This window comes from Danio rerio, chromosome 10 (genome assembly GCF_052040795.2).
Source record: "Danio rerio strain M-AB ecotype USA chromosome 10, GRCz13ab, whole genome shotgun sequence".
In the NCBI taxonomy this organism is placed as follows: Eukaryota; Metazoa; Chordata; class Actinopteri; order Cypriniformes; family Danionidae; genus Danio; species Danio rerio.
Genome location: NC_141030.1, coordinates 18,327,398 through 18,346,057, shown reverse-complemented (window position 1 = coordinate 18,346,057; position 18,660 = coordinate 18,327,398). Strand labels below are relative to the sequence as shown.

The 18,660-nt window shown below is 40.5% G+C and overlaps 1 protein-coding gene across 12 annotated transcripts in view; it reads left to right on the top strand.

The window, feature by feature from the left end:
- Window positions 1-18,660, top strand: part of fbn2 (fibrillin 2) — a 168,163-nt gene that overhangs the window by 75,010 nt on the left and 74,493 nt on the right. For 11 of the 12 annotated variants that reach the window (XR_015500924.1, XR_015500923.1, XR_015500921.1 and 8 more), the window contains 7 exons: window positions 3,576-3,704; window positions 3,963-4,088; window positions 4,288-4,413; window positions 7,847-7,969; window positions 9,218-9,343; window positions 9,717-9,842; window positions 13,717-13,839. Coding sequence is in view for 7 of the 12 variants with exons in the window: in XM_087270314.1 (XP_087126440.1) it covers window positions 3,576-3,704; window positions 3,963-4,088; window positions 4,288-4,413; window positions 7,847-7,969; window positions 9,218-9,343; window positions 9,717-9,842; window positions 13,717-13,839 (879 nt within the window). In the remaining 5 variants the exon portion in view is untranslated. Of the gene's footprint in view, window positions 1-3,575; window positions 3,705-3,962; window positions 4,089-4,287; window positions 4,414-7,846; window positions 7,970-9,217; window positions 9,344-9,716; window positions 9,843-13,716; window positions 13,840-14,346; window positions 14,481-18,660 lie in introns of those variants that run through there. The other variant, XM_087270320.1, reaches the window with a different exon arrangement.

Sequence of the window (18,660 nt, the reverse complement as noted above, 5' to 3'; positions counted from 1 at the left end):
TGAAGAACTCTGGATAAGGACAAACAGACTAACATAAGCATAGAAGAAGCTTGTTTAAAAAAAAAAATCATATACTGGTTAGTTATTTTGAAGCATGGCAGCTAGGTTGGGGTAGTTTTCAGCTGGTACTGAGCAACTGGCTCCTGCTCATAACCTGCTCACTACCATGTTTAAAAGATAACTAACCAGAATGTCCTGTTTATTTTTTTCCCTAACAAGGTTTTACAAAAACATTGTAGCATTTGTGATGGGTTGATTCACTGCAGGACAGATTAGACTATTTGTTTTATGTATTCCTAATAAACTAAAACTGACTGAATACTGATACAATTATTGAGAGTGTCTCACCTAATCCAAGTTCTCAGTTAGCTGGTGAAAGAAGGATAACTCACTGTTGTTCATGGTTGTCATTCTCTTCACTACTTCTCCTGCTATCTTCTGGCTCACTCTGGTTGTTGCTGTGCATTTTGTTTCATCCTCTGGAATTATTTATACAAAAAAATGTATTATTTTATTTATTACAAAATAATTAGGCAACATGAAATGGGGAAAAAGACATTTAATACATAGACAAATGGATGTATCCCAATACTAATTATTGTATTTTGAAATGTCTGACCCATGACAGACCTCAAACTGCTCAAAAATATTATAAACAAAGATGAAAAAAACCCTACTAACTGGTTTAATAAAAAAGGGAAAACGATTTTTTTATTTAGCTAGCAACTAAACATGACACATTTTGTATTAAAAGTAACGTTACTATATTGAGAAACAAATAGATGTACAGTACTTACTGTTGTATGAGGTCCAGTTTGCACAGGCAGGCTCCCAGTATTCTATATTGAGACCATAATAAAGCCAAAAATACAGATAAGAATACCATGCTACAATCCACAACCTCCACACAACTTTTTTTTTTATTTGTTTACCTTGGTTGCTTACTGGTCTTGCTTATTTGTTAAGCATAAGGCTGTGCTGATCAAGATGTTCCTCCGAAATGCTGTTTGTTTCTTCAGACAAAACCTGCTGCTGTGCCAGTGCCATATCTAAACAGAAAAAAATATAATGGTAACAATTATGTTAAACCAAATGTCAAGAGTTGTGATAAAAAAAAATAATTAGCAAACAATAAATAGCAAAAAGGTGGTTATTAGCATAATGCATAGAGGTAAAATTGGTTTTATATTAGCAGATTCAGACTTCCCCCTTAATAATTTAATTTCATAAAAGTATTATTTGCAAACTCTAAATAGCGAAATCATTTTAGCAGCTAATGACTATCAAAGTACAACATGCTCACGGTCAAATAAACAGTGTTAATGTTGATTTCAAGTCATACTGGCATGCTAATTCTGATCGAATATTCAAAGTAACATGGTAAACAGTATAGAGTCTTCTAAATGAACGAATGTGCGAATATAAAACCAACTTTACCTCTATGCATATTGTATAGATTTACGTTAACGTTCTTATAGGCTACGTCGCGATGTTATTTTCCCAAGCTAACGTTATGAGTTACTCTAAACCAGAGAAAAATAAGTTCACAACATCTAATGTATATAGTATAAATCAATATAAGTTAAACGTTGCACGTTAACATGAGTTTGAGTCCAATTCATTATAAACTTAGCTCAGTTTAGCTAACAGTTAACATTACCATTTTAAGATCGCTTCAGCCAATGTTGCCGAGCAAACAAATGCTAATAGAGGTGCTCAAATCAATGTCGAGTGTTGTCAGCACAGACAGACGCGCTTTTACCTGGATTATTTGTTGGTCTTTCATTCATATTCTTCTGGGGGAAAACACTCTCTGCCGGACCGTTGTCTCATGCTAAGTGTCCTCCAAAACTGTCTACATACCTCTGGTTCCCTCCTAAACCAAAACCCGCTGCAACACCGGTTCCTATGTAAATAAATAAAAAGATATGACGAGAACAATGGCTAATAGTCATAAACAGTCTTATTTAAAGTAATAGTAGTGTTAATGTAATAAATTAAATAAAGGTTACATCTTAATAGATGATATATTTCTCAAATGGGCGAAATAACGCCAAGCCAGAGAAAATAATAATAGCCAACTTTATACTTTACTTTGTTCTATTCTCGTCCACAAAACATTCTGTAAAATGAAACACTGCCTCAGCTTACCAGAGTAAAGTTTGTTAAATCCAGTATGTTCTTCAGGCACACTAATAAATTGTCCTCCAGAATTGCTCCAGGGTCCTCAGGCAAAATGTGGTGCAGAGTAGTCGAATCGCCGCAAGGTGGCGTTGAAGCAGTTGTGGAAAATACAGTATAATACACGAATTTTTACAAATACAGTACATCGCTGTATATGTTGTTCGACGTCACACTAAATTCCCATAATGCAACGGTAAATACAGTTATTTACCGTAAAAGGAATTTGCAGTATTACACTGGGTGAAATACAGTAAATAACTGTGTAATTTACAGAAATGTCTAACAGTGTAGTCTCGTGAGTTGTGATGTTATGATGGAGGTAAGGGTAAAATTAGCATTGAAGATTGAAGGCAGGATTGAATTTAAATTGCAAATCAAGTGCTTTGCACACACCTGGCAAGTGTGACATAACCGTTTTTTTTTTACTGGAGTTCAGCGGCTGCCATGTCCAACAGAGGCTAAAACTGCAGCCACAGACATTATGGTTCATAATGATGCGGTGGAATAGCACTTTGAATATGCTTAAAGTTCTAATCGTCGTAAACACAAATAGAATTAATACAATTTAGACGTATTATTGAAGTGCTGTACAGACACTGCAATCAAACTATTACTGTTGCGTAGGGCTTTAGCAACATTTTGCGACAGGATAAGGCATACACACCGCTGTTTGACATTATTCTCTGCACCTTCTGAGTGAGTAAAAGACCACAGACACACACAAAACACACACACACACACACTGAACTTCTGGAGACTCGAGACTTCACATGTTTATGCTGTCCGGGAAAAGCTGATTGTTTTTTTTCTCATTCGCATGCGGTATCAAATTCATATTCGCATGATCGCATCCAGTAGCTTAGAGTGAGTCACGGGGGCATGAATGAAATCTTGCTGAATAAAGGTGAAACTAATTTATTCAATTAATTTTTTTTTTTTTTTTTTTGTGGAAGGAGTCTGATTGAAACTGTACAGGGGAGAAGCCAGTCAGTGAAGTTTATAGCTAAATTTTTATTAAGGTTTGCATGTCTTTTATGACATTCATTAAAATAGAAATAAAATACCATGCATTAATTTTTTTTTACAGTCAGTTTCTATAAAACATCAACTGTACGTTAATTTATTAATATATAATCATATATGAAATTAAATTAATATAAAAATATTTATGACTTTGTTCAAACCCAGAAATTGTATACACCTTTTGGATGCATGTGAAAGTATAGAAAGTAAGATCCACAGATACAAACTGTTGTATTTGAGTATATCTATGTTTTAATTGAATGCTTGTTCCGCTTCAGTTTGTGTAATGGCACTCAGCTGTAAATGATTAAGCATTTCATGTGTTTTTCTATGAGATCGAGTGTGAATGCATGTGTGAATTTTCACAGATATTGACGAGTGCATGATCTCTCCTGATGTCTGTGGTCATGGCACATGTGTGAACACTTTGGGCAGTTTCCAATGTGACTGTTTTCCTGGCTACGAAAGTGGAATCATGATGATGAAGAACTGCATGGGTGAGTGACACTTTACTATTTATGGTGTGCTTCAGACAATCAAATAATAAATTATTCGGGACATGGCATTGGTGGCTCAGTGGTTATATCTCGACATTTTCACTTTCCTTTATGTACTTATGTTTTACTTACTGCATTAAATTCAATATAGTAAAACCTTAAATGTGCCTTTTTATTTACATGTTTCTTGTAGTAACTCATGTACATATTTGCAAAACCATTATTTTCCACACTAATCCTGACCATGTTATGCTGTAGATATTGATGAATGTGAGCGTAACCTTTCACTGTGCAATGGAGGCACCTGTGAAAACACTGACGGCAGCTACAAGTGTGTGTGTCCGCCTGGTCATCATCTGTCTGTGGATGGCAGTGCCTGTGAAGGTGAACTAAATCATGTCATTTGTGTGGGCTATATCTCACTCTTGTTTGTCAAAATAAGCGCATTGTGCCAAGTGAATCATTTCAATGTAAGGACATATTAGTTAAGGACACTTAATGTAAAGTGGAACTGTTTTAACCCAGAATAGATTTTGACCTAATTCTTGTCATTGATCTGACGGAAATTACTGTTTTTCTGCAGACGTGAACGAGTGTGATCTGAGTAGCACACTTTGTCCTAATGGCTGGTGTGTGAATTTGGTGGGAACCTACCAGTGCTCATGTAACTCTGGCTACCAGACGGCACCTGATTGGAAGGGTTGCACAGGTCAGAACTGTAGATCGATTAGTCAAAAGTTTAAGGTGTTTTTGAAAATTAATTGTGAATTATTTTATGCTTTCATTCATTTTTTGCCTTTATTTCTATACACTACCTGACAAAAGTCTTGTCGCCTATCCAAGTTTTAGGACCAACAAATAATAAGGCCTCTAGATTACACTTAAAATAAAATATGATCATGCCTTGATTTATAATTTTTTAATTAGGACAGTAAGGTCTGACTTGACCTGAGACAAAAGTATTGTCATTTAACAGAAATAATGTACAGTATAGAATATAAAGTCATGGTGCAGTGAAAAAAAGAATGAATATTGTCTCGGACTCCCATGAGCTTGGACGACTGCATCCATACATTTCTGATTCAAATAACTTATTAATAAAGTTGTTAACACTTTCTAATAACTATACACTATAAATCATTTATTAAGCATTAGCACGTAGTGAATTCATTATTTGTCAAGCATTAACTCTACATTAATAAACATTAGTAAGCAGTTTATAACTGCAGCTACTAATGCTGTATTCTTGACTTACAATCACAAGTATAATGTGCTTAATAGTTGTATTTTCATACTTTGTTAATGATTTATTTTTCATTACTAAAAGAAGTATTGCATTATTTACTAACCATTTGTATTCAAGAGTAGTTGGTGGTTATTAAGATAATTCAGAATGAGTTAGTAAATGATTAATAAACTATTGAAATCAACGCTTATATATCATATTATTCAGGCGTATATTAATAGTTATTATACATGTTAATGAATGCTTTATTAACTCAACTTCATGCAGTTTTGTGACCTAATGTAAAGTGAAGACTATTCATGCTTTATAAATCCCTTATGAATGACAAATAAAGGCTCAAAATCAACTGAACAATAATCTTTGCAATCTTATCTAAACAATAAAATGACTGTAAAGTCCAAATATTGCCAAATAACAGGTGTCAAAATACAACATAAAACTGGATACAACAACAATATAATAATTTAACAATATAATAAGCAATGATTAAACTGGTCAGTAGTTTATTTAAGATAAGGCTGCAAATTTAAATTTTTCATTTGAAGTAGTACATTTTCATTTGTGTATCGTTAAACAAATAGGATTGAATAAAGTCGTTTATGTATTTTTTTCTGTTTATATAATGCGATACTTCATTTAGAAATGAAAAATAAATCATTAACACAGTATGAAAATACAATTATTAGGCACATTTTAAAATGTGGTTGTAAGTCAAGAATACAGCATTAGTAGCTGCAGTTATAAACTGCTTACTAACGTTTATTAATGTAGAGTTAATGCTTAACAGATAATGAATTTACTATTTGCTAATGCATAATAAATGATTTATAGTGTGTAGTTGTTATAAAGTGTTACCATAAAGTCTTCTAGAATGGCAAAGACAGCTTTCTTGCAGGTTTCCATAGTTCATCAAGATTCTTTGGATTCATCTTCAATGCCTTCTTTTTCATCTTACCCCAGACATGCTCAATAATGTTCATGTCTGGTGACTGGGCTGGCCATACCTGTAGCACCTTGACTTTTTTTCTTTCATGAACTTTGATATGGGGGCTAAAGTATGAGAAGGAGCGCTATCCTGTTGAGGAATTTGCCCTCTCCTGTGGCTTATAATGTAATGGGCAGCACAAATGTCTTGATTAGGCTATTGATGTTGCCATCCCCTCTGCAGACACTCCCCCCATACTGAATGTAACCCCAAACCATGATTTGTTCTTTACCAAAGTTGATTATTTTTGTAGCGATTTTGGTCCATGTGGGTTCCAATTAGTCTTCAGCAGTATATATGATGATTGGAAATTAGTTTTGAAAGAAAAATGAGTCTGAAAAATCTACATTATGCCACATTTCCAAATGATCAACTAGAAACTAGTCATATTATTATTTGGGTATTACAACTGGGATCAAGGACAAGACTTTTGTCAGGTAGTGTAGTGCTTTATAAATCATAAATCGTCAAAGCAACTTTACATGGATAAGCATGAAAGGTACAAAAACTAACGACAATATTTCAGTTTATAGAACATATTCAGCATGCCAGAATAGTGTCATAATTATCAGCTGGAGTGCCCACAAGATCCACTAGAGGACACTCCTGCTTTCTACTCAGCTTGTCATTCTCCTGGACTACAACTCCCATAATTTATTGCACTGATTACACACTACAGCTGTTATCAATCTGGACAATAATTACACTAACACAGCTGCAGAACATTACAGAAACACGATTTAAGCCAATATAGGCTCATTTTAAAAGCAGTGCCCTATATACATTTTTGGAGATCATGAATTATGTATGCAGAAGTACGTATGGCTGCGTTTTGTGTTTAAAATAACAGCTACGGGGCAGTATGACGTTGCTCCTTTTTTACACTTACCAGCTGACTGCTTATCTCCTTATGGACGACTGACTTGAGACTCAGAGAGGAGTTGTCCACGACGACAGGGTTCGAGTCCCCTGAAGAATGGTTCTAGAAAGCGAATAAGACAAAAGCAGAAGCCAAAAAGTCAAACAAACAAGTTAACAACAGGGTGAGAATGTGGTAAATTCTGAAAATGTGGTAAAAAATCAGGCAGGGGCTTTTCTTTTTCTGGATTGCTTTTTAAAACTGTCCGTTGGGCTTAGGGAAGTGTGTGGGCGGGTCAATTGAGACAGTGCCTTTGAAAACACTATTGGTTGGTTTTAGGGAAGAAGGGGGGTAGGTCAGTTGATCTATGAGTCAGTCAGTCATTCAATCAGTTAGTCAGTCAATCACCAGTGACCTATGGTGGATTTACGCGAGAACAGCAAGCGCAAATGGCACTCGCGAGAGAAATTTGAGAACTTAAAAAGCATACACATCGGTCTCTGGTGGATTTGTGAAAACAAAAACTGCAAAAAACAGAGCTCTTGGGAAATATTTGTCACTCTCCAGAAATCTATATAGCGATACATTCTTAGAATGAGCCTGAGTTGGACTTATGCCTGTTGACTATTCTTGGTATTAAATGTTGCATATGGAACTCCACCTTCATTGCCACAACCATTCATAACATCTAGAATGCTAGTGTATTTATACTTAACACAACACGGATACAGTTCCGTTTAATAATGTTTGTTGAAGGACGATCCACTGAAAAGCAGCTCCACTTTCTTTATTTTCTCTATTTCATACAATAAGCAATATATAATGCGAAAAAAGTAGATTTACATTTACACATTGGGGTCAATATAAATTTTGGTAACACTTACAGTAATGTCATTTTACTTAAGATGTATTTTGTAACAATGAGTAATGCACACATTTCTTAATATTACTCAAACTGTCAATTGAATTTCTTTGTATAAATACATTATAAAAGATGAATGACCCTACAATGTTACTGGTACTGTTCATAACTATGTAACTTTGTACTTTAGATATAGATGAGTGCACAATAGAGAACGGAGGATGTGAGCTGTACTGTAGTAACTCAGAGGGCAGTTACTCCTGCAGCTGTGGTCAGGGTTACAGTCTCACGCCGGACCAGCGGACATGTTCAGGTATCTTTACTACTGACCATAAAACGCTGCAACACTGTTTTTTATACAGTTGAATTCAGAATTACAAGCCACCCTTTGATTTTTTTTTTTTGTTCTTTTTTAAATATTTCATAAATGATGTTTAACAGAGCAAGGAAGTTTTCACAGTATGTCTGATAATATTTTTTCTTCTGGAGAAAACCTTATTTGTTTCATTTCGGCTAGAATAAAAGTAGTTTTACATTTTTTTAAAAACATTTTAAGGTCAAAACTGTCACGGAAAACAAGGAGACCCAATTGCAAGTAACAGTGTTTATTATGATCAACAAGACACAGAGCTGATAAGTTGTTAGCTGGTAGATGTCAGGTGAGTATCTCAGGAAGTGAGTGAATCCAATAAAAAGTTCTAGGGCTGATGACAAGTTCGAGCAGCCGTCAACAGAGAAGATCAAAAGTCCAATGAAGTCATCAACAGAGAAGATCAAAAATCCAACGGCATAAAACTCTTCCAGCTCACTCACCACCAGCGATTCAACGACAAGAGCCTGACAGGACACAGACAAACCGTGAGGACAATGAACTGACAATGTGAGACAGGAACACTGAACATATATAGGCGCAGTAATGCGCTGCACCTGTGGTGCGCTGATTATCAGCTGAGCGGTGCTAAGCAACGGCAAGTGCCTGTGACAGCGTACACGTGACCACCCATCTGATGACATGTAAACACAACTGACAGCCATGCGACTTCCACACAGACACACACACACACACACACACACACTCACCCATAAACACACACACGCAGACACATCATAGAAGAACAGACAGATCCACCATCATGACACAAAACTATTAGCCCCTTTAAGCTATATTTTTTTCAATAGTCTAAAGAACAAACCATCATTATAATGACTTGCCTAATTACCCTAACTTGCCTATAGTTAACCTAATTAACATGGTTAAGCCTTAAAATGTCACTTTAAGCTGTGGAAGTGTCTTGAAAAATATCTAATCAAATATTATTTACTGTCATCATGGCAAAGATAAAATAAATCAGTTATCAGAAATGAGTTATTAAAACTATTATGTTTAGAAATGTGTTGAAGAAATCTTCTCTCCGTTAAACAGAAATCAGGGAAAAAATAAATGGCGGCTAATAGTTCTGACTTTAACGATCTACAGAAGCCTTGTTTACATTGTGGAACTTATAATATGTCCAGCTGAACACATGCATGCATTCAACTCTTTGTTTCTGTGTCTCTCCAGATGTGAATGAATGTGAAGAGGTTTTAGACATCTGTGAAGGTGGTCAGTGCACTAACGTTCCTGGAGCATATCATTGTTTGTGTTACGAAGGATTTATGGCTTCCGTGGACATGAAGACATGTATTGGTAGGCTGCAAAAGTTTTAAAACATGCTGCATTTTTTAAATAAATGCTAAACTCAATGCTTGATATATACTGTAATGCATATTTTGTATATAATTCAACTCACTTCGGCAAACCTTGAATTTTTATTTGTGTGACATAACTTGTATGTTCATGTGTTTTTGACCAACAGTCAAATAACTAAATCCAATATGTTTTAAAATATATACAATCACAAATAAGGCATCTATTTTAAAAGTTAATATCACAAGAATGTGCTGTAGTTGACCAGTTGTGTCAGCTTTGTCTGTACTGCGTCTGTTTTGAATTTTGCATAGTCTTTGAAAGAATCTTATTTCAGATTTTTTTTCCTGGATTTTTGTCTTGCTATTTGCAGATGTGAATGAGTGTGAACTGAACGACAACATCTGTGCATTTGGGGAGTGTGAGAACACCAAGGGTTCTTTCATCTGTCATTGTGACATAGGTTACGCCGTAAAAAAAGGAACCTCTGGCTGCACTGGTGAGACCTGATCTTGAAAATGTGTGAAACATATAGCACTTGTGAATTATGTTTGTGTTATAAACCTATCGTGCTGGTAGTATAGTGTTTCTTACAAAATGAACATGTAATGTAGCATCTATAGTGCATATGACTTTTAGGTCCAATCCAAATACTATTTTTGTACCCCTTCCCCTTGGCCCTTACAACCGAGCGTAAAGGGGAAGGGCTTCAAAATTTACCCCTAAGAATTGGGACAGCACTACACCACCTGCACACGCCATCATATGTCCTCGCCATCTCCTGAGAACTGCTGTAGTTATTCCAGTTGTGTTATTTTTTTGTATTTATCTTCTGAAAATCGTTGAAGGCATATATCATGTTATCATAACGATCTGATGTGGCAATAAGATCATAACTGTACTCTGTATTTACACAGTGGCCCTATTCATTAATGGAAACACCAAAAACAACATGAACATTATAGCTGACAATGTGAAAAGCCCATTGACAGCCACTAGACATTACTGACAGGGTATTTGAGTGTCAGAATGTTGTGGGATTGCTGTACAGGAGTTATTAATAGGGATTAAAGAATGCAAAATTATTCTTTTAGTAGCGTTTTTTATTTTAAAAGCATGACAGTAAAACACGAATGTGGTTATGAATATATTCAAACATGTTTATGTTATGTAAAAATTCGTAACAAAGACAAAAAATACTAATTTGTGGATCTCCTTACTTCGTTTCTATTACGTATTATCTGTAAATAGAAATAAAAATATGCTGAAGTGGATAAAGTTTGAAAGCGAAAGCATAATCATAATTATTAATCGTGAATAAAACTCTGCACAAAATAACCTTGATTATCATGTTTATAAATTATTGTGCAGCCTAATACACTACCTCACAAAAGTCTTGTCGTTGATCCCAGTTGTAAGAGCAACAAATAATAACTTGAATCCTAGTTGATCATTTAGAAAAGAGGCAAGAGGTTGATTTTTCTAATGAAACATCTGTCGAACTGCATCCCTATCATCACAAATACTGCAGACAACCTATTGGAACCCACATAGACCCAAGATTCTCACAGGAAAAAGTCAAGTTTGGGGAAGGAAACATTTCAGTGTTGATGGCAACATCAACAGCCTGAGGTATCCAGACATTTGTGCTGCCCATTACATTACAAACCACAGGAGAGGGCAAATTCTTCAGCAGGATAGCACTGCTTCTCATACTTCAGCCTCCACATCAAAGTTCCTGAAAGCAAAGAAGGTCAAGGTGCTCTAGGTTGGCCAGCCCAGTCACCAGACATGAACTTTATTGAGCATGTCTGGGGTGCGATGAATGGAGGAGGCATTGAAGATGAATCCAAAGAATCTTGATGAACTCTGGGAGTCTTGCAAGAATGCTTTCTTTGCCATTCCAGATGACTTTATTAAGAAGTTATTTATCAGATATGTATGGATGCAGTCATCCAAGCTCATGGGCGTCGTACACAATATTAATTATTTTCCCACTGCACCATGACATTATGTTCTATACTATATATTATTTCTGTTAAGTAACAAGACTTTTAAGCAAAGAAAAAACTTAATTATTGTAAATTAAGGCATGGTCATATTTTATTGTGGTAAAATAAGCATAATCTTGAAGCCTTTGCCTTTCATATAAGTCACTTCTGATACCAAATGATCAACTAAAAGTCAAGTCATTATTTATTGGTCCTAAAACTTAGGTAGGCGACAAGACTTCTGTCAGGTAGTGTATATTTATTTAATTTAATGTTTTATTTGTAAGGGACAGATAAAAAACATCTAAAATCTTCAAAGTTCAAAGTGAACTCCCTAACTGCATCAGAACGGCAGAGTCACTCGCTAATTTCAAGAAACGACTAAAAACTCAACTATTTAGTTTCCACTTCACTTCCTAATCTGCAATTGCCTCTCTGGATATCACACTAACTGTACCCAAAAAAAAAAAAAATTACTAATACTTTCCTTCTTAGACTTTACAGACCTGAAACTTGCCTATAGCACTTATTCATTGTTGCTCTTATAGTTGTGTAAGTTGCTTCCTTGTCCTCATTTGTAAGTCGCTTTGGATAAAAGCGTCTGCTAAATGACTAAATGTAAATATGGATGGACAGAGCATTCCACAAAGTAGGACCAGCTACTCCAAAAGCATGGTCACCCCTGCATTTCAGCCTCGACTTTGCAATGCATAACAGTCTCTGGTTAGATGACCAAGGAGACCGATGCAGGCTGATGTTCAGTTAACAGATCTGACAGGTAGGATGGAGCCAGGTCAGTTAGTGATTTAAAAACCAAGAGAAGAATTTTAAAAGTGGCACAATAGTGCACAGGCAATCAGTGCAAAGAGTGTGAGACTGGTGTGGTGTGGTCATATTTTTTAGTACCAGATAAAAGCCTTGCAGCAGCAACAGTAGGCGGGATAGAACTGTCTGACTGATCCCAAAATATAGTGGATTACGGTAGTCCAATCTAGAAGTAATGAAAGCATGAATTATGTTTTCAAAATTTTTTTTAGATGAAATAGGTCTGACTGTTTTTAAAAGTCAAAGCTGAAAAAAACAGGATTTAACCATTTCGCTAATCTGTTCATCAAATCTCAAGCCATCATCAAAGATAACACTCAGATCTTTTACCCAAGGCTTTACAGAAAAACTTGATTTACCAAGATTTACTGGTGGTTTCCTGTAAAAATTTTGACGGGCCGAACAAAATTATTTCAGTTTTACTCTCATTAAAATCTAGAAAGTTCAAAGACAATCAGGCTTTCACATCCGACTGGCAAGGCATAAGAGTCTCCAATCCACCTGAACTCGGTTTTAAGTAAGGCAGGTAAATTTGAGTGTCATCTGCATAGCAGTGGAAAGACAGACCATGTTTTCTAAAAATAGAACCCAGGGGAATCAGTCATTCACGTAGATGTTAAAAACAATGAGCAAGATCATACTGTATTTTAAACAATTTATTGTTCTGAAGTTTTTATTATTTACCTTAATTAGTTAATTAGTTTATGCATCTTTTATGATTTAAACATTTTATTGATCATCTAAAATCATACCAAGATATGTTACACTTGTTTGTATATAAAGTAAAAAATGCATCAAGATGACACTTCTTGGTTTCTTGTTAACCATGTCATCCACATACAATTGAAGAAAAACATCGGGACACATTTTTGGAAGATCACTAATAAAAAGGCAAAAAAAATTTGGAAATAAAAAATGTTCCTTGAGTAGTTCCTATATCAGTATTATAAGGACCTGGCGTAACATTATTATTAAACTTGTCACAACTTTTTAATTGCAATTGCAGTTAAACCAGGCAGCACAGTGGCGCAGTGGGTAGCGCTCTCGCCTCACAGCAAAAAGGTCACTGGTTTGAGCCTCCGATGGCTCAGTTGGCATTTCTGTGTGGAGTTTGCATGTTCTTCCTGTGTTCACTTGCATTTGATCCGGTTTTCCCCACAGTCTAAAGACATGTGGTATAGATGAATTGGGTAAGCTAAAGTTGTCAGAAGTTTATAGATGATTCCCAGTGATGGGTTGTAGCTAGAAGGGCATCTGCTGCGTAAAACATATGCAGGATATGTTGGCAGTTCATTCCGCTGTGGCAACCACAGATTAATAAAGGTACTAAGCTGAAAAGAAATGAATGAATGAATGAATACAGTTAAACCATAACTCAGATAGGTTTACTATATAGTACTAATTTGACTGAAAATATTTTTGTTACCAACTTTGAATCCTTTATCAAGTGACTGTTTAAAATTTTTAATAATAACACAGTTGTATTTTAATATTTTGGCTGTCCTATTAGTTGGTAATGGTTTTTGTAATGATTTAATCTTTTATGTTCTAATGCAGATGTTAATGAGTGTGAGATTAACAGTCATAACTGTGACACACATGCCACCTGTGTCAACACACCAGGACATTACCACTGCTCCTGCGGGGACGGATGGTTTGGAGATGGAGTCAAATGTGCTGGTGGGTGTGATTCATGATGTACAGTTCTGTGTTATGGGTTAAGGATTGTGTGTAGTCTGCAATACTGGAGGTGAACTGTTGCGCAATTATCTTTATTTTGTTGTTAAATGGTATATGAGAAGAATAAATATTTTCTGAAAAAATTGTTCTGAAAAACAGGAAAATATATCCTAACAGTAAAATCAAACATTACTAGTACTCAAGTTAAAGAAAGGGGTCTTAAGAATCTTAAGTCTTAAGTGTCTTTACAATAAAGAGGAGGATGGTGAAGGAAACAAATTAGATAGGAGGGACAATTATATTCCATTGCTTTTGCATTTGCTCCAAAGGTTTGTGAGGTTCACATGTCATGTCTCATGATATGAACTAATAATTAGTGAATTTTATTTATAAAGTATATCTTCTCCTTGAAGAATCCCCCCCATCCACCCCTGCTACTTCCTCTTTTTCCTAGATTAATCCAGGATAGGGTGGCACAGTGGCTTAGGGGTTATCACTGTCACCTCACAGCAAGAAGACCACTGGTTCAAGTACCGGCTAGGCCAGTTGGCTATCTGTGCAGAGTTTATATGTTCTTCCCAAGTTCTCAGAAGAATGTGGAGAGCCATTCTCAGATCCAACTGTCACAGCATGTCTTACAGGTTGGTCAACAGGCTCAGGAACGTCAGTCGGAGATTGCTCCTGAAAATGAGAGTCAGAAGCACATGTAGACACAACGTCAAAGTGGGGAAGTAGAGATGTTAGATGCTGGCTGTAGATTTTGTAAAGGGCGTTTCATCTCTGTCACGGTCGGTGAGGGAAAAAAAGGAGTGCAGACCCAATTGCAGAAAAATGAAGGAATATTTATTATAAACTACAAATAAAAATTAAAGGCAAAACAAAACTACCCCAAAGGGGAAAAACATTAATAAAAAGGCAAAAACAAACTTGACAGGGCTGGCAGGACAAAACAGGACTGGAGACAACAAGACAGAGTAATATTGACGGCGAACTGACAAAGGACTGAAAACATGAGGGGGATTATAAAGCAAAAAGTAAATTGACAAACAGGTGAACACAATTAACTAATGATGGGTTAACAAGGAGGGTGGGACTAGACAATAGACGGGAGAGCGCATGACACAGAGAGACAATACAAGCCATGCGCTCACATAACAACACTGAAGCACGTGACCACAATATAAACACTGAGCCACGTGCTTTGACAAAAGACGCAAGACACGAGCACACGATGAATGAAAGCACCCACCGTGCGCTCACACACGCAGCGTGCATGCTTCATCCCAGCGCCGACCAAAACCGAAACCAACAAGACTGAGACGCTGGGAATGAAACACCACGCTGCTGACAAACGAAAACACAAACACGAGTACAAGCGCGCACGCGTCTGAGGGACGCAGAGCGCGCGCGCGGCCGCGTCAAGCAGGAGCGCGCACACTCTACGTACACCCACAACGGCGCGCGCTCACACAGAGACAGAAACAGGACCAGACATGAGAAGTGTCAGAGCTCTGCCACCAAAACAAGAATTTTCAAGACCAAAGTGGCAGAACCCTGACACTAGCCCCCCCAAAAAGGGACGCCACCTGGCGTCCCTAAAGGGAACATCCAACAAGGTACAAGACAGACAAGAAACACTACAAGACAACAAAACAGGCAACATCAACAGACACAAGACAGGGGGGTGAACAGGCAAGACGACATGAAGGGGGGGAGGGAGGGAAGCCAAGCCGGACTCAACAAGACAAACAAGGGAGGGATGGGAGGGCAAGACCAGGGAGGATCAGGAGGGACAGTCCAGGGTGGATTCAGTGGGTCGGGGGCCCCAGCAGGGAGCCAGGGTGGAGCCGGAGGGTCCGTCCAGGGTGCAGGGAGGGAACACCAAGGAGGAGCAGGAGGGACAACCCAGGGAGAGTCTATCAGGGGAGACAAGGCAGGAGGTCGGTGGGGAGCTGGTTGGGCTGGAGACCAGAGGTGAGCCGGCAGGGCTGGAGACCAGAGGTGAGCCGGCAGGGCTGGAGACCAGAGGTGAGCCGGCAGGGCTGGAGACCAGAGGTGAGCCGGCAGGGCTGGAGACCAGAGGTGAGCCGGCAGGGCTGGAGACCAGAGGGGAGCCGGCAGGGCTGGAGACCAGAGGGGAGCCGGCAGGGCAGGGAGCTGGGCTGGTGCCGGCAGGGCTAGACGTCTGGTTGGCGCCGGCAGGGCAAGGGGCCGGGCTGGGGCCGGCAGGGCAAGGGGCCGGGCTGGGACCGGCTGGGCAAGACGTCTGGGTGGCGCCGGCAGGGCAAGACGTCTGGGTGGCGCCGGCAGGGCAAGACGTCTGGGTGGCGCCGGCAGGGCAAGGAGCTGGGCTGATGCCGGCAGGGCTAGACGTCTGGGTGGCGCCGGCAGGGCAAGGGGCCGGGCTGAGACCGGCTGGGCAAGACGTCTGGGTGGCGCCGGCAGGGCAAGGGGCCGGGCTGGGACCGGCTGGGCAAGACGTCTGGGTGGGACCGGCTGGGCAAGACGTCTGGGTGACGCCGGCAGGGCAAGGAGCTGGGCTGATGCCGGCAGGGCTAGACGTCTGGGTGGCGCCGGCAGGGCAAGGGGCCGGGCTGAGACCGGCTGGGCAAGACGTCTGGGTGGCGCCGGCAGGGCAAGGGGCCGGGCTGGGACCGGCTGGGCAAGACGTCTGGGTGGGACCGGCTGGGCAAGACGTCTGGGTGACGCCGGCAGGGCAAGGAGCTGGGCTGATGCCGGCAGGGCTAGACGTCTGGGTGGCGCCGGCAGGGCAAGGGGCCGGGCTGAGACCGGCTGGGCAAGACGTCTGGGTGGCGCCGGCAGGGCAAGACGTCTGGGTGGCGCCGGCAGGGCAAGGGGCCGGGCTGGGACCGGCTCTGGGCTGCGCTCTGGGGCTGGAGCCGACACTGGAGGGCGCTCTGGGGCTGGAGCCGACACTGGAGGGCGCTCTGGGGCTGGAGCCGACACTGGAGGGCGCTCTGGGGCTGGAGCCGACACTGGAGGGCGCTCTGGGGCTGGAGCCGACACTGGAGGGCGCTCTGGGGCTGGAGCCGACACTGGAGGGCGCTCTGGGGCTGGAGCCGACACTGGAGGGCGCTCTGGGGCTGGAGCCGACACTGGAGGGCGCTCTGGGGCTGGAGCCGACACTGGAGGGCGCTCTGGGGCTGGAGCCGACACTGGAGGGCGCTCTGGGGCTGGAGCCGACACTGGAGGGCGCTCTGGGGCTGGAGCCGACACTGGAGGGCGCTCTGGGGCTGGAGCCGACATGTTGGAGGAGCCCTTTTTCCTCCTACGCTTCCTTATTTTTGGTGGCGGAAAGCTGGCCACCTCTTCAGACACAGTCTGCTGGACTGGTGCAGTGTCTGTTGCGGGTGCTTCACTGGGTGATGCTGCAGCCAGGGTTGTTGCTGGGTGGGCTGCAGCAGGTTCCGTCACCAATAGAGGGATAACGATAGAGGAAGACCTGTTCCTCCTCCTCAGTTTCCTCTTCTCTGTGGGAGGCAGCAGTGAGCTGGGTTCAGGTTGGTCTGTTGGTTGAAGAACAGAGCAGATTCTCTCCTGACAACATTCATGGGCAACTTGATTAACCATATGGTCCACAAACTGTTTGTATGAGTAGCCCACCAATCTCTGTATCTGCAAAGGATAGAGGGGTTTATCAAGAGCGAAGTTCAGGAGGTTCAAAAGAGCCCAGTCATTGAACCCAAGCCCCTCTGCTGCCATACGGAACCTCTCCGCAAACTCCTTTATCTCAGAGCCATGTTGCCGCAGTGCATGCAGATGGAGAAGCTGTGGCATGTGGCTGAGGAAGGAGTCATCCTTCTGCTGGGTCCTCATTATGGTCAGTTCGCACTGTCACGGTCGGTAAGGGAAAAAAAGGAGTGCAGACCCAATTGCAGAAAAATGAAGGAATATTTATTATAAACTACAAATAAAAATAAAAGGCAAAACAAAACTACCCCAAAGGGGAAAAACATTAATAAAAAGGCAAAAACAAACTTGACAGGGCTGGCAGGACAAAACAGGACTGGAGACAACAAGACAGAGTAATATTGACGGCGAACTGACAAAGGACTGAAAACATGAGGGGGATTATAAAGCAAAAAGTAAATTGACAAACAGGTGAACACAATTAACTAATGATGGGTTAACAAGGAGGGTGGGACTAGACAATAGACGGGAGAGCGCATGACACAGAGAGACAATACAAGCCATGCGCTCACATAACAACACTGAAGCACGTGACCACAATGTAAACACTGAGCCACGTGCTTTGACAAAAGACGCAAGACACGAGCACACGATGAATGAAAGCACCCACCGTGCGCTCACACACGCAGCGTGCATGCTTCATCCCAGCGCCGACCAAAACCGAAACCAACAAGACTGAGACGCTGGGAATGAAACACCACGCTGCTGACAAACGAAAACACAAACACGAGTACAAGCGCGCACGCGTCTGAGGGACGCAGAGCGCGCGCGCGGCCGCGTCAAGCAGGAGCGCGCACACTCTACGTACACCCACAACGGTGCGCGCTCACACAGAGACAGAAACAGGACCAGACATGAGAAGTGTCAGAGCTCTGCCACCAAAACAAGAATTTTCAAGACCAAAGTGGCAGAACCCTGACAATCTCCACCATGTATGAAGACAGACAGGCCACTTTCCCCAACAACAGATATTCAGCTGTGTTCTTATGTTTAGGCTAGGTTTCTTAAAACGAGGATCTCCAGAAGCCGCCAAAGTGTCACATTTTTTTTCCCCTCTTTTGGCAACGCTAGACCTGCTGGTAAAGCAACAGCATCCTCATTGTGCATCAC